General features: G+C 46.6%; 1 protein-coding gene across 1 annotated transcript; it reads left to right on the top strand.

The window, feature by feature from the left end:
• The first annotated feature begins 12,069 nt into the window (after window positions 1-12,069).
• LOC127756512 (uncharacterized) lies at window positions 12,070-13,098 on the top strand. The gene is made up of 4 exons (XM_052281854.1): window positions 12,070-12,141; window positions 12,240-12,344; window positions 12,429-12,887; window positions 12,981-13,098. Exons 1-3 carry the CDS (start codon window positions 12,070-12,072, stop codon window positions 12,678-12,680), a joined length of 429 nt encoding a protein of 142 aa, XP_052137814.1. The 3' UTR covers window positions 12,681-12,887; window positions 12,981-13,098.
• Window positions 13,099-16,915: the final 3,817 nt, after the last annotated feature.

The following is a 16,915-nucleotide window of genomic DNA, read 5'->3' as shown; positions in this document are numbered from 1 at the left end:
TGGTGAGTCGATCCACGACTACCCAGATTGAATCGTGGTCGGACGATGTCCTGGGCAGACCTGTTATGAAATCCATTCCAATCTCTTCCCATTTCCATTCCGGGATTTGAAGAGGTTGTAACAATCCTGTAGGCCTCTAGTGTTCTGCTTTAACTCGCTGACAAATATCGCAGAGTGTGACAAATTTAGCTATTTCCCTTCTCATGCTGGCCCACCAAAATTTTTCTTTGAGATCTTGGTACATCTTGGTACTGCCTGGATGAATTGAGTATTGAGTCTGATGAGCCTCGGTGAGTATCAGATCCTTCAGTTCCTTGACGTCAGGTACGCACAATCTTTCTCCCAACCAGATTGTGCCATGTTCATCTTCAAGGAAATCCCGGGCTTTTCTGACCCTCATATTCATTTTCAGTTCAGCTATCTCAGGATCATTTACTTGAGCTGCTCTGACTTGATCCACGAGCGTAGGCCGTGCCTCCAGGGCAGCCACGTACCCGTGTTCTACGATTCCCAAGTTGACATGTTCAAGCTCCTACTACAATTCCTTACACATGCCTCCGGTGCACAAAGCATTGCAGTAGCTCTTCCTGCTTAAGGCATCTGCCACCACATTGGCTCTGCCTGGATGGTAGTGAATGCTCATCACATAATCCTTGATTAACTCCAACCATCTTCGCTATCGAAGATTCAGATCAGGCTGGGTGAAGATATATTTCAAACTCTTGTGATCCGTATAGACTTCGCAGCGGTTGCCAATCAGATAGTGCCTCCAGATTTTCAAAGCGTGAACCACCGCTGCCAATTCCAGGTCATGTGTTGGATAGTTTCCTTCATGTGGATGCAACTGCCGCAAGGCATAAGCGACCACTCTGCCCTCTTGTATTAGAACACATCCAAGCCCGTGACAGGATGCGTTGCAATAGACTTGGAAGTCTTTCGTCTGATCGGGAAGAATCAGAACTGAAGCAGGCACTAATTTCTTCTTGAGTTCCTGAAAACTCTTGTCACACTCGGCTGTCCACTTGAATTTCTCGTCTTTCTTAAGCAACTGAGTCATAGGTCTGGCAATTCTGGAGAAATTTTCAATGAACCGACTGTCACGACCAGAATTAACCCAACGGGCATTCCTTACGTGCGTGCATTATTCCTTGTCCCAGGAGGCAAGGTACACCAAAAGTTGATACAACTCAGAGTTTAATAAGCGGAAGCGTAAATAGTTAATTTATTACATGGGCGGCGAAGGCCCAGCACACATGAAGACAAACGAAAAACAGCGGAAGACTAGGGCGACGACCATAGGCGCTTGACGGTAGGCACGAGCTAGACACCAAAGCCTTCATCTTCCAGGAACTCCTCTTCTGGGTTTGGGAAAAATTGAGCAAGACTGAGTACAACCACCGTACTCAACAAGACACACCCACAAGTGCAGAATAAATGCAAGGGAGTACAAGGGAGTCATAATATAGGGGGGTTTAGGGTTTGCAGTAAACAGCATTAAAAGACACTTAGTTGCTCAAAGCTATTTTGTAAATACGATCCTAGAGCTATACAATATTATTAATCAAGGCCGTGAACCCACACGAACCTGCCTTAACCCAAGGCCTACGATGATTCAGACCGAACTGGCAACCCGACCCTGAGTCCCAGCTCGTCCCAAGCCAACCCAGGCCAACCATTCCACATTTTAGTTGTTAAGCAGGTTTTAAGAATTAAAACACTAACTTGGGTACATTGCTCGGCTTGCCCATAACCGAGGGCGCGGCTATTCGAATAGATTATACTCTAATCAGAGGTGTACATCTTTACCCACAAGACATGTCTTCCTCACGTGTAACCACGTGCCACATACCACCACGGCATACGGACGGAAGACATGACATAGTTTCCAACCCATCCTAGCCATAGACAAGAGTACCGACCCAACCCCACATACGGCTGGAACCTCCGGGACAGGTAGGCAGGACTGAGCCCCTAGCAGCAGGACACCAGCCCTGTGCCATGACATCTCGACTACGGGCCGCAGCTCGTGTAGCCTTCATTTGCCCTAGAGATGTCCATCGACCCCCGACTTTGTCCATCTCCATCCGTGTACTTTTGTTTATAACCAGACTGAGCCAGAAACTAAGCCTTACCCACTAGACATGTGGAAGTACGGTAGTGCTTTGCAACAGAGGCCCGAAGACCGGTCCTTATATGGCCCAGGTGCTACTATCAAAACCATGCACCCCGAACCCATCCTAAAACCATTTTGAGGGTTTTGAATAGAGGGGAAGGTGTGCATCCAATTCCACAATAATCCAACCATTCCATAGTGTCCAGGTGATATGAATATTCCCAAAGTCTAGAGTTGTAAAACCACCTAATGTTGCCTAATTAACCAGCGAAGCATCTACCTAAGTTCATACTAGTGGAACCATAAATATAGTACCTACTAGTTGGGGTTTTGTTTATTCTAGGGTGAACAAGGTAATAATAACAATAACAATAATAAAAAGGTCATAACAAAGGTAAATAGGCATGGCTAAATAAAACAGTGATAACGCGGGAATTTAAGTAAAGCGGTAATGCAATAATTTAAATCAAAATAATTTTATAAACTGGGATTCAATATTTTCAAGGATGGTGTGACTTGCCTTGCTCGCTTTCCCAAACGTCGGCTTCAACCTCCATGTAGAGCGGATCTTCCGAAGCTGCAGCGTCTACACGACCAACGGAAAGGAAAAATGCTTTTACTCTAATAAACTCCATATAACAAGCAGGAACAAAGCACAAAAATGGGTTCTTGAGTTCTTAAGAAAAAATTAGAGACTTGAACGGTCCAATTCCGAGTTCGAATGGCCAAGTTATGGCCATTTGAAGTTTATATGCTCTTTAAGTGAATATTTGCGAATTTCTTCATTTAAATTTTAATTTAAAAAAAAGGTTTATTGCGTCAGCAGAGGGGGAGGGGCGCGCGGACCAGGTCTACGGGAGTGGGGCCCACGCGGTAGCCTCACGGTCCACGGTGGACCGGGTGCACCCGGGCTCTCACCAGCCGGTGCCGTGGGCCCCACGCGTCAGCTGCACCCGAGGGCGGCTGACGGCCGGGCCCCACGCAACAGCCGCTCGGCGCGCCAGAAGGCGGCCACGTCGGCGCGGCCGGCGGGAGGCGGCGCGCCCGCGCCCCTATGGTCGCCGGCGGCGGCCATAGGCACGGCGGAGCGGTGGCCGAGAGAGGGGAGGGAAAGGGGGAAACGAGGCGGCGGTCCACGGCTCATCTTAGGTCGACGGCGACGACGAAAAAGGCGACCGGAGCGGAGGAAGGCGGCGGCGCGGCTCGGGCGGACGGGGACGGCAGCGCTCCGGCGGTCGGCGAGCTCGACGAGGGGGTGGACGGGGACGGCGGCGGTGCGGCGAAGCCGGAGAAGGCGACACCGGGGCGGGAGACGGTCCCGGCGAGCGGAGAGAGCCGGCCGAAGGTCGTCGGCGATGGAGGAGAGAGAGGGCGACAGCGCGAGCTCGATTCTGGCGAGGAGAAGGCGCGGCAAAGGGTGGAAACGGGCGAAGGAGGTGGGGGAGGGTTTAAATAGGGTTGGAAGGGGGAGAGGGCGGCCGGGGAAGGAAGGAAACCGGTCGGGAGGTCCGGCCGCCATCAATGGCGCCGGCGAGATTTGCGGGAGCAAATCCGCCCGTTTGAATGCGAGAGAGAGAGGGAAAAATGGGGGGAAAGGGGGAGGGGATCACGGGGAATAATTCCCCCCTATTGATTTCACGCGGGGACGACGGGAGGCGGCGGGATTCGCGGCGGCGGCGGCGCTAAGCGCGGGCAGGGCGGCGGGAGCGGCGGGAGGAAGGGGATGACGGAAGGGCCCCACTCGTCAGCGAGGGTGGCGGGCGGGCCCGCCGTCAGCGGCGCGCGCGCGGGGAGGGGCCGAGTGGGCTGCGGGGGAAGAGGAGAGAGGGGGAGGGAAGTGGGCCGAGCCGGCCCAAGAGAGGGAGGGAGGGTTTTTTTTGAAGGTTTTTCTTTTTATAAAATCATTTTAACTTTGTTTATTTCTTAATAATTATTATTTGTGTTCTGAAAATTCCACTAAAATTTATTTACACATTTTAGGCTTTTAGGAAATATACAAAAATCCTCTAAGCCTTATTTGACTTTTACTTTGCACATTTTAATTTTTGGAGGCTTTCACACGGATTTTAATTATTCTAGGCATAATTTAAAGGATATATGTTAGGGTCGTTTTGGGACGTGACGCCGACGATAATAGCCCGCGAGTCCAAGGAAACTCCGAATCTGTGACACTGTCTTGGGTGGGGTCCACTTGGTAACTGACTCCATATTCGATGGATCAACTGCCACACCCTTAGCTGTAATGACGTGACCCAAGAATTTGACCTCTGATAACCAATAGTCATATTTGCTGAACTCGGCATAAAGCTGGTGCTCTTGCAACTTCTCGAGTACTAGACGAAGATGTTGCTCATGCTCTTCTTCCGATTTGGAATAGATAAGAATGTCATCAATGAAGACCACGACAAACTTGTCCAGAAACTTCATAAACACTTTGTTCATCAGGTTTATGAAGAAGGCCGGTGCATTGGTAAGTCCAAAAGACATAACTGTGCACTCATACAACCCATACCGAGTGGTGAAGGCTGTCTTGGGAATATCCTCTTCCCGAATCCTCGACTAGTGATAGCCTGATCGCAGGTCTATCTTGGAAAACACCTTAGCTCCTTTCAGCTGATCAAACAAATCATCAATCTGCGGCAAAGGATATTTGTTCTTAATTGTGACCTCATTAAGTGCGCGATAATTGACGCACATTCTCTTCGTCTTGTCCTTCTTCTCGACAAAAATGATCGGAGCACCCCAAGGTGAAGTACTCGGCCGGATGTACCCTTTTTGCAGCTATTCGTCAACCTTATTCTTGACCTCTGCTAGCTCATTGGCTGCCATTCTGTACGGCCTCTTGTAAATTGGGGCAGTTCCCGGTGCCAAATCAATCCGGAATTCAATCTCTCTCTTGGGTGGCATGGTAGTGATGTCCTCGGGGAACACTTCTGGATACTCGCAGACTATGGGGATATCTTCCAATTTCCTCGAACTCTTCTCCTCGGTGACCATCGGATTTTCCACCTCAATCTGATTTAAGTAGATTCCCTGCTTCGGTGAGACTGGTGACTTGTACACCACTATTTCTCCCCTCTCGCTAGTCAAGGTGACTGTGCGATTCGCACAATCAATGACACCCTTGAACTTGGTCAGCCAATCCATCCCAAGAATGACATCTAGGTCTTTGGATTCAAGAAGGATGAGGTTGGCTAGAAATTGTGATTTGTGGATTTCTAATAGCACTGAAGGGCTATAACTGACCGGGGTTGAACTATTTCCCAGGGTATGAACCCTCATTGGTGTACTAAGCTTTTCTTTTCTTAACCCATGCATCCCAACAAACCTCTTGGAAATGAAAGAATGCGTTGCACCAGAATAAAAAAGTACTGTTGCAGGGATTGAGTTAGCAGGAAACGTACCCAGTACAACCTCTGGTGCTGCTTGCGCCTCTTCTGCGGACGCGTGGTTGACACGAGCCTGGGCAAACCTTGGCCCGGCACGCCTTGGCTTCAGGCACTTGTCAGCAAAGTGGCCGTGCTCGCCACAGTTGTAGCAGGACCCTGGTTTTCCTCCAGTCTCCTTCTTGGCTTGGGCTGATGGAGCTAGCTGTGCTGGTGCCATTGGTAGGCGCGGAGCTGCACTGCGGTTGGGCTGACTTCCCTGTTGGTTCTGGCTGCCACTGGCGCCCTGGTGGAAATTGCTTGAGTTGTAAGGGCGATGCTGATGGACAATCATGGTGGTAGGTCCACCCTGCTGTCCGGGAGTGAAGCGTGGTCGCTGGTGACTTCCTTGGTTGGACCGGAACTGAGCTGCCTTTCTCTTCCTGTCCATTTGGTTGCGCTGATCCTCCTGGCGGATTGCCTTATCTACCAGCTTCTCGAAGTCAGCATAATCCCCGGAGATCAACTGGTTGGTCAGCTCGTCATCCAAGCCTGCTAGGAACTTCTCCTGTTTTTCTGCATCGGTGCGGACATCCTCCGGTGCATATCACACCAGGCGATTGAACTCATGCAGGTACTCAGTCACTGTCCTGTTGCCCTGGTGGAGTGCCCGGAATTCTCTCTTCTTTTGTGCCACGACCCCGTCTGGCACCTGTGCCTTCCTGAAGCTACGACAGAACTCCGCCCAAGTGACTTATGTGCCTGGCGGACGGGTAGCCATGTGGTTGTCCCACCAAGCTGACGCGGGACCCTGGAGCTGGTGTGTGGCGAAGGTGACTTTCTCCTGGTCGTTTCACTGCAGAAGGATGAGCTTCTTCTCTATGGCATGGGATTGGTGGTGCTAGAGAAGGTGGGTGGCCTAACAGGTAGAAACTCTGGCAGCTTGGACTGAAGGGGAGGGGGACCAAACTGTTGCTACTGCTGCTCAGCCTGCTGCTGCATCCTCTGGTGCATCTGCTAGTGCTGCTGCTGCATCTGCTGCATCATGGCCGCCATCATCTGGGTCTGATGGGCCATCACCTGTGCAAGCGTTGGGTTCTCGGGGAGCGGTGGCGGACCGTTGTCGGAGGCGCTGTTGGGATACCCACCGTCGGTGCATTTTTCGCCGTTGCTGCACTCACCTGCTGCACGGTTGCCATTCCTGGTGTTGACCATCTGAAGGGAGAGCAGACGGAGGGGGTGGAAAAGAAGAAAAACAGATGCTCAGGAACTAAGCTTTATTATATAGGAATTAAACACAATTGTTCTGATCTGAATCAAAAGACTTGAAACAGCAAGCAAATCCTTATTAGGACAGCCATATCATAGGCACATGATATCGACCATCGATAGACCCACAAGCGAATAGACCTAAACACACAAACTAACAGACAATTACTAAGCAGAACGATATGCTAAGGGAAAACGAGCCTACTGCTCGGAACGGCTCCTGCGGTCGGTGGAGTCGAAGGCATCCTCCTGCTCGTCGCCAGGTCCCTCTGAGCAGCTCCTGGAGTCCGGCAGATACGTCTCGCCACCGTCCGGCTCTGAGCCACTGGAACTGCTACTGCTGCCGCAGCTGCCACTGGGAGTAGCAGGCAACCAACCTCCATTGCCACTGGCTGGACCCCTGGCGGCTGACGCTGGAGCGAAGGAGAGAGCGGACGTGGGAGCTGACACTGGAACAGGAGCTGGAGCTGCGGGCGCTGCAAGAACTGCGGGAGGAGGTGGGTTGCTGGGCGCAAGCCGAATGTGCACAGGTGTAGTCGTCGACTTGCGAGGCGTGGAGCGGATCCGGACTCCTCCGGGAGCGGGGAGACCCTTCAGCTGAGCGTTCTTCTTCTTCAGGCGCGCTATCTCATCCTTCAGAGCTATGATCCTCACAAGCTTCCCATCATTCAAGGCTTTGGATGCCTTATGCAAGTCAGAGTGTATCCTGTCCATTCCCTTCATCATGGCACACATGTGGCTGAAGGTGGTGTCGTTCTCGCCTGCCGTCAGGCGGAAGGTACTGATGTCGTCGTCATTTGCTCGGCGAGGGTGGAAGCGGTACACCGTGTTGCAGAAGGTGTAGCTGTGGCGCTCGCAAAGCCTAGCTATCATCAGATATGCCGCCTCCTGACAGGCGTGGTCAGCGGTGCCTCCAGATGCCTCAACAACCATGTTGGCGAGGTAGGTGCCCAAGATGCCGTGAACCTCTAGACAGACACGGTGGGGAAACTCGCCACTGAGCGGCAGGACGATCGAGTACTCCGGTGCGTTGGGGTAGCCCACCACCAGGGTCATGCGAGCCAACTCTACCACAAAATTATCCATGCCTTCTCCGTGGTGGTTGGGGGGTGGTCGGCCATCTAGAGAAGACAAAGGGGTAGGATCAATGCATGCTCAAATCCAATTTAAATAAAGCGGTAAAGGACTCAAATAAAACGAACAAATGAGAGATCGGATCTGCTTCGACAGTTTCACTCTCAACTCTATTTCTGTCCAAAACCATAACATTATCATCATTGATTCTACTTTCATTCAATGCCACTGTGATATCTTCGTTCTCTTGGCATGCTTCAGAAGTAGACTTTTTATTTTTATTTTTTTTAAATAAGGTGACTGCCCAGCTTTTATAACAAAGCATAAGAGTTCATACAATGCTGGGATTACCAGCTTAAGAGCTTAAAAATAGAGAAATTCGACTAAAGGACTAGCGCTGCTGGCACAGCCGGAACAAGCTAGAGATGAAAACAACACGAGCTGTAAGTCCAAACGTAAAGAAAGTGCGAAAGAATGAAGAAATTCTGCTTGGATCAGGTTGATGGCATCATCTGCTTGAATCTCCTGTCGCGCGGATATTGGCAAGCAACAATCCTTGCACTTTCTCCATCTCTCCCCTTAACTTCATGGGCGCCAAACTTTTCAACTGTACAAGAAATGACAAAGCTTTGTGAGGTAGAGAAACAACATTTCTCAGCAGATGGTTATTGAAAACCCAGTCGTTTCGAACAAGCCAAATTGCCCAAGCCCCTGCAATAAAGCAACACCACAAAGTTTTGCTATCTAACCCCCTTTGATTTTGAATTAGGTTTAAAAGATCATTTCTAGAAGTGGGGATCGCCTCCAAACCGAAAGCATCTCTGTAACAGCACCAAAGGAATTGGGCTGGGGGGCATTTGAACATTAAGTGGTTTGTATCCTCTTCCTCCCCACAAAGCTTACAGAAGTAGACTTTTTTGTTAACGATGGATCATTTTCTTCATCTTCTGTAGGAGGAAAGTCGTACAGATCACGTGGCTTTGTCTTCACCACGACAAGCCATTTAGGATCTCGAGTATCTTTGACATAATATATGTGCTCAGCTTGTGTAGCCAAAATATATGGACCATCAATTCACAAGGTGTGAGAAGTATTTATCAAGGTAAATCTGTACTTGTCCTGCTTTACTCCCCTTTCTTGAGTGTGTACATCCCACCATTCACATTTGAACAGTACAACACTGAAAGTACCATATGTGAGCTTGATAATATCTGACAAGACACCGAAATAATCTTTGCTTCCACTGGCTTCATCACCTTTAACAAACACTCCACTATTTTGTGATTGAACTAGCATGTCTCGGTCTTTGGTGTTGAATCTCCACCCGTTAATCATATAACTTGTTAAATGGTTTACTCGAGCATCAGGTCCTCTTGCTAGAGCAAATAATTCATCTGTAACAGATGGAAATCCTTTGGAATACAACTCAAATATCTGGGTAAAATTCAGGGTCAAAAAAATATTTGGGTAAAATAATATAATTATTTTTAAAATTTAATATGGAAGTAATATGATGTGGTATATTAGAATACATACATGATTCTTGAACCATTGAAAAAACTCTTTGTCGTGGCGCTTATCCACACCTATATTGCTCTGGTTGCTCAGTTGGTCCTTGTGAATGCGGCAACATAATTAAATATATGTTAAATTTCAGTAATATTATCATCTTAGAAAAAAAAGACATAGAGTTGCCTCGCTTACTTTGCATATTCTGATATTTCTTCACAGTTGTTAAGTACATATATCCGAGCTATCTCCAACTCATTCAATGCCATCTGACAGTACTTGTTTCCAAGTAGAGGCCTTCCAACAGTAGTAGATATTTGTAGTTTTATGGTACCATTGTCATTTGGCACATCCGCATTCCGACTTGGTCAGTTGTTTCTTGTTTCAACTCTTGCAAATACATTGAACAAAAATGCACACATTCTTGCAAAATATATGCCTCAGCTATCGATCCTTCGGGGCGAGCCTTGTTTTTTACAAATGACTTCAATCTACGTAAAAATCTTTCAATGGGATACATCCATCGGTACTGAACTGGTCCACCAGCAATAGCTTCCTGAGCTAAATGAATTGGTAGATGCATCATTACATCAAAGAATGAAGGAGGAAATATTTTCTCCAATTTACATAGAGTAATAACAACTGAGGATTCAAGCTTTTTTATGTTTTTAACATCTAACTTCTTGGAGCAAATTTCTCTGAAATAGTTACATAGCTCAATTATAGCCTCACAAACATGTGGAGGTAGCACTCCACGAATGGATAATGGAAGGTATCTGTGCAAAAATGCATGACAATCATGGCATTTCATCCCTGATATTTTACCATTTGTTGCATCCACATAATGTGACGCTTTTGAAGAGTACCCATCTGACACTTTAATTTCCCTAAGGAATTCACAAAATGCTCTCTTTTCTGCTAGTGTCATTGTATAGCATGCCGGACAAAATAAATACTTGCCATCAGCTGTTGGAGTGCATGAAGTTCAGGTTGTATTTTCATGAGTCCCAAATCAAAGCGGGATTTAATGTTATCCTTTGTCTTTCCTTCCAGATTTAACAAGGTACCCACAATACTATCACACACATTCTTTTCTATGTGCATTCATTTTTTTCTCCCGCCCTTTTGACGTTTTTATTTGGCTGTAAAAGGCTACCCATCTACCCCTACCACCTACACAGTACACAGTAAACACACAACCAGAATCGAAGCACCTACATTTACTACATTTAATGCGCATATCCAGTTTCTAGGTCAAGGTAAATATTCCTGTTCCCTAGATCGATTCTCCTACTCCAACCCTCCAGAAGTCCACAATCTTTAACTACTCTGTAGAGTAGATTGATTCTTTAATAATTCGACACAGCCCTAGTCCCTAGACTCCTAGAGTAGATTGATTCCAGCTAGACTCTTGATTTTTTCCACACAGTCCACTCCAGTCCCTAGAGTAGATCGATTCCATCTCTTATTATGTGGGAGACTTCATGCCGCCGGCGTTCAGGTGGTGCGGTGGTGATGCCCTGCAGCCTGCTCGCGCTGCAGTCGCTTGATCGCTACAGATCGACTTGCTCGGTTGCATGGCGCATAGATACCAATGGATCGATCTTTCATTCATTATCATGCTTACTTTTTTCCCCACTTGTGTTCTTATAAATCTTTTACTGCATATGTAATTTGTTATGCCTTCTTATCCATAGATTAATGTTCTTTAATTTTTATTTCCTCATCAGCTCCTTCTTTGATCTCCATTGGGACAGACTGCATGCTTCTGTTTATACTCGACATTTAATTCCATAGGACATTCCTTTAGATCTGTTTATATTCAGTATTTAATTTCATAGGACATTCCTTTGAATATGTTTATACTCATTTTTGCATTCCGTAGGATAACATGGTTTCCCAAGTTTGCCAACCCACCAATCAGTTGGAGAACTCGAATGACGTCACACGACAACCTGCGGATCAGGCCGGAAATGGAAGGATTCGACTCATCAACACATGTTTCGATCTAATATTTGAGTTGTTTTATGGTATCCATTTATTTTTGTTTCCTTCGCATGTACGTTTGTAAATGTACAAAAACTCAAACTATCTTTCCTTTTTCCTTTAAATAGGTATTAATCGTCGGAGACCTCGCGGTGTTACAGTTAACACGGCACTTACAAAACTCAGAGCAAGAGGTGTACCGCTAGATATTCACTTTCCTAGACAATTTGGCAAAGTATGTGGTAGGCATGCTAGCATCTTTAAAAGTGAGGTCACTGTTTGTGTAAGGCAGGAAGCTCCTCTCAAGTTGAAGAAGTGGAAAAACATTGAAAAAGCTTTTCATGGAACCTCGTCTTCAATCTGGACTTTGTTGAAGGTCTATCACAAACATAGCTTAGTTTTTTCATATAATTTTGTTGTCTCTTGCATTACTAATCTAGCATGACATGATGATGTAGGGGAAGTTCCCTGAGATCTCACTAGATGACTATGAATGCGTCATGGCACAAGTTGAGAGGCAGTACAATATCCGATGCTACAATTTGTACAGGACCTACCGCACAACAAAAGTGCGCCCAATTCATGTTGCACCTGAAGATTGGCAGTGGTTGATTGATAACTTATGGAGTGATGAGCAATTTCAGGTACATATTTATATTTTTACACAGTTTCATATGTTTCAATATTAATAGTTAATCAACTTTTTCATACAAGCGAAGCAAGCAAAATTCTATAAACAAATCGAAGCAAGAGATGAAGTCACTTGTTGGAACTATTAATATTGAAACATATGAAGTCACTTTAGTGCAAATAGCATCTAAACTGGTGAGAAACTTTTGACCAATCATATTTTCTATAGTTAAACTATTTTTGGCATCAAACATGTGTAATATATACTTAATTTATATGCACTGTAATTGTAGAGAAACCCTGAGACTGGTGCATGGCCTAGTGCTGTTGATGTTTGGAGAGCAATCTATATGAAGGCAAATGGGACATGGTCTATTCCTAATGGAGCAGAAATACTGGTATATATTAATATTAGTTCATTTGGCTTTCTATACACAAGATTTAGAATTATTCGCTTACCTCTTACTCTTCAATGTGCACAGAACAATCTTGAGGAAGCAGCTGAAACACACAAGGAAAGGATTGCTGCTGCTCCAATCCCATTGGCTGAGCATTTTGCACTGGTTCTTGGTAGAAAGCCAAACCATTCGCGTGGTGTTGGCATTGGTGCAGTCAACCAAGGGGCTCAAGAAAGGTATAGGATTCGTGCACGAGCTGAGGCTGCTGACCAACGTGCTAGTGATGCACAAAACCAAGCAGCTGCATTGCTAGAAGAAGTTGAGAGATTGACATAGGCGAACAATCAATTGCGTGATGAGCTGCGGTTTCAACGTGAAGAGCTAAATTCTCAGAATAAAACTGTTGAGGAACAAAGTGTTGATATGGAACGTTTGATGGACCGGAAGCTAGAGGAAACAATGAATAGAATGATGGCTTGCATGGGCGCTGCTGGTGCTGCTTCTTCCATTCCTTCATCCTTTACAAGTACACCAACCAACTAGGTAAGGTTACCATAAAACATTACTATTAATAATGTTAGTTTACTTATTCAATAGATTACAATGGTCATCTCTTTGACGTTTTTGTAAATGCAGGATGTGGGAAATCGACAACATATCACTTTCATCTAGGCGAGCATCCGATGAGTCAGCATCGATATTATCTTCAATTCTTCATTTAGATGTCATTTTGATTTATATATTTAGATCAAAGTGCTCTTTCTGTTTGAGCACATTTTTCTTTCTACAATAAAGGGTATTTTTTTTTCAGAATTATAAAGGGTAGTTGGAGTACTGCTAGTGCTCATTTATGTGTACTGCATTTTGCTCTGCACTTCTCTTATAGCATTGTAATCTTTCATCAATAAAGGATGCTCTGAAATGGATATTTCAACATGTTCTATTATTATTGTTATAGATTTGCAAGAATATATATAGTTTTCCTCGAAAATGTTTCGAGCTGTTTACTTGGTTTCCCAAATAAAATAAAAAAAATGTAAATTGATTTATAAAACATGAAAAAAAATCAAATTGGTTAATTTGGCAAAGAGTTAATTAATTATATGAAAAATGTCACTCTTTACGTACACTATAGTGATAAGAATGCTTTGCCATACCTACAATTTTTTAACCACGAATATGTCATCCGATTTGTGGAAAAAAATAATGCAATATGCTAATATTATCTGGTGAAAAGATTGCCACAATAAAATGCATTTTCCTCACAATAAATGTATTATTCAAGTTAAAATTTCCTCACAGCGTTATATAATCTCGTCACTATAACAAATTAACTTGTGAGAAATCTTTTTCACATGTATATCAATAATATGTGATGAAAATTTATCATTATTGAATCATACAACTGTGACCACGATTCTCACTAATTACTAACAAAACGTGAGGAAATAATCCATCACAATCTTGTACTCCCTCCTTCCAAAAATGTGAGTCCTATTTCTTTTTGCACCAAGACCAAAAAGCAATTAATTCTTTCACCATGTGACCAAACCAATGAACATGCAACCAATAAGCATTAAAATGGCTTCTTGGGTTCCTATCAACAATTTAATTTAGCACATAATGACTACAAATAGGACTTAGACTTTTGGAAAAACCAAATAATGAAATAGGTCTTAGAGTTTTGGAAGGAGGGAGTACATCTGTGATGTCGTTGCGGTGACTAGTACATCTCGTATTTGTTACCACAAACTATCACTATTGTTATGATCATTAATTACAAGACTTTTGGTCACAAATATAATTAGTATTTGTGGTGAAAAAAATTCATCACTATGTTATTTGTGACGCCAATTTCAGTGATGACATAGCGACGAATCATAAGTTCGTCATAAGGCAGTAACTGTGATAAAAATATAGTTATAGTGATGATTTTGTCATCAATGAAAAGTGTCACACCCTGAAGTTCTTCCCCTGAGCCTAAATGGAATTAATAATTGGTCTCGAGAAAATACCGGTGTAAAAGCAAGAGTGAAACTCTAATTAATTAATGCAAATAATAATCGGAATTGGCATGTGGAATTTTTCTTGAGTTCTACGTGTCGAAATATGCTAACAAGATTTTTAGTGGAATTTTCAGAGCTCTAAAAATAATTTTAACCAATTAAAATGGAGCACAAGCAATATTTAAGTCCCTGGAAATTCTTTTCCCTCTTTCTTTTTCCTTTTTTCCTCCTTTTTCCCCTAATGGGCCGCCGGCCCATTTCCTCCTCTCTCCCGCGCCCTTGCTGGGCCGGCCCAGCTAAGCCCGCGCCCCCTCCTCTCTCTCCCGGGGTCACCGACAGGTGGGGCCCACCTATCGGGCCCGTCCCCAACCTCCAACCGGCACCGCCGCATCCCGCAACCGCAGCCCCGCTCGCTCCCGCACCTCTCGGGCCACGTCGCCCACGTCGCCGCCTTCCCCCACGTTCCTCGCGCCCACTCCCTCTCTCTCCCACCCGTGCCCGCGCTCGAGACGACCGGGATTCGAATTTCGAATCCCGCCTCTCTCTCCTCCCCACCTCTCCCCACTCTGCCGGCGAAATCGCGGCCATCCCGGCCACGATCGACCCTTGTGAGCCTATATAAAGCACCCCCGTTCCCTCCTCTCTCTTTTTCGCTTTGCAATCACCCACTCCCACGCTCTCTTTAGCCCTAGCGCCGCCACCCACCTCTCCGCCGTCTCCACCGTTGCTCCGGCCGTTGTGCGGGCCGCCTCGTCTACCCCTCCTCCATCGTATTCCGCCGCCGGAACCCACTCCGCACCGTGCGCCAGTCAGCACCGCCATGGCCACCGCCTTCGGCTGGTGTTCCCGCCCTCGCTGATCTTTCTCTTCCCCTCTAACTTCTCCCATTTTGTTCCTTAGGTCTTCCCGGACCCCGTCCGCCGCTTGTCGACTTCCCTCCGTCGATCCTCATCGCCGTTCGCCGTAGTCTCCCTCCACGCCAGTCGGACCTCTTCGGTGAGGACACCCTCTCCTTCTTCGCCCTCTCTTTTCCTCTGGTAGCGCCGCCGCCTAGCCGCTCTTCGCCGCCGGCCGCTCGTCGCCTCGCGCCGCCGTCGCTCGCCGTGCGCTGCCGCTCGCCGTCGGTTGCCGCCGTTTGCCGCCGCCGCCCCGCGGTAGCGCCACTGTGCGCCATGGCCGCCGGGCCGGTTTGAGCCGCCCGTGCACGCCGGCCGCGCGCTCCTGCCGCCGTCCGTAGATCGGGGCCGTCCGCTTGGCTGCCCGCGTGGCTGCTGCGTGGCCGCCGTGTCGGCACCACGTCAGTGTCACGTGGTTCGCCGCCCTCTTCCCCGGTCCATGGATCCGGTCCACCACGGACTGCCACCCGAGCCTATGACATGTGGGGCCCGCATGTCGGCGCCGTCCTCCCTCTCTAGGGTTTATTTATTGTGCAATAAATCAATTAAGGATTTTTCTATATATAGTAAAAACATAGTGAATCTTCTAAAATTCATAGAAAATTCATCCGAGCTCCGTTTAAGCCCATTCAAGTCTCAGTAAATCAAGAAAAATGTAAAGAACCCATTAAAAATGGTTTTGTTCTCTGTTTCAGTAGTCTTATGGTCTGTTTGTATTGTTTGCTTTGTATGTTGCTTAGATTCTGGCTCTCTCGACGCTTCGGTGTACTTTGAAATAGTCGCCGAGGTTCCTCCAGCAGCAGAGCAAGGCATGTCATGCTTGTCACTTGAACATGTTTATCCTATATTGCAAATGCTCTATTGTTTTCCTTTAAATACTGCATTGTTTTACAAGGATACCATGGGATGGTTACCTACTGTTTTAGCCATGCTGTTTGTACCATGCTCCTTTGTTAGCTTGGGATATAACATGACTAGATATTTGACTAGGGATTGCTTAGCCATGCTTAGTTCAACTAGCACACAATGGGGGAATCACATTAATGCATAGACTTTAGGTTCTAGTGTTGATGTTGGATTAGTGCCACCGTCCTGGTGTTGGACAATTTAAATGTACCATATGGTGGGCTATGGGTGCATGGTTTTGATGGTCGCGCTCATGGCACTTAAGGACCGGTTCGCGGGATGCCTTGGAAGAACTAATCATACTTACCACAAGCCAGCGTGGGCAACGGCTGGGCTTGTAGTGTAGCTTTCCTCTAGCTGACGCATCCAGGCAAGGGTGGGCATGATGGAGTTTGGATGGGCCCTGCGACGACCTATGCGGCTTCCGGATTCACTAGGCACGAGAGGGGACAGCCCGCTGCTTTGCGAGGAGTGGGGGTGAAACCTGAGGTGTGGTGTACTTGGTTAGAGGGGGTTATGCGAAGGGTCCTGTCACGGCCTCTATCCGGTAAGTCGTGGTGGCATGTCGGCGCACGGAAACGTGTCGTGGAGCTGTGTCTTGTGGGTACAGTTGTACATTTCTGATCAGAGTAAAACTATTCGAATAGCCGCGCCCGCGGTTATGGGCGGTCAACCAGATTCACCGTGATTAGTCTCACCCTAGTCTAGTCTAATGGAATTGATTAGTTCAGGTGGGTGGTTGGGCATGTTGCAACGTAGTGTA

This window comes from Oryza glaberrima, chromosome 12, assembly GCF_000147395.1.
Source record: "Oryza glaberrima chromosome 12, OglaRS2, whole genome shotgun sequence".
NCBI classification, from domain to species: domain Eukaryota; kingdom Viridiplantae; phylum Streptophyta; class Magnoliopsida; order Poales; family Poaceae; genus Oryza; species Oryza glaberrima.
Note: the sequence above shows the minus strand (reverse complement) of the source record. Positions and strands in the feature narration are given on the sequence as shown.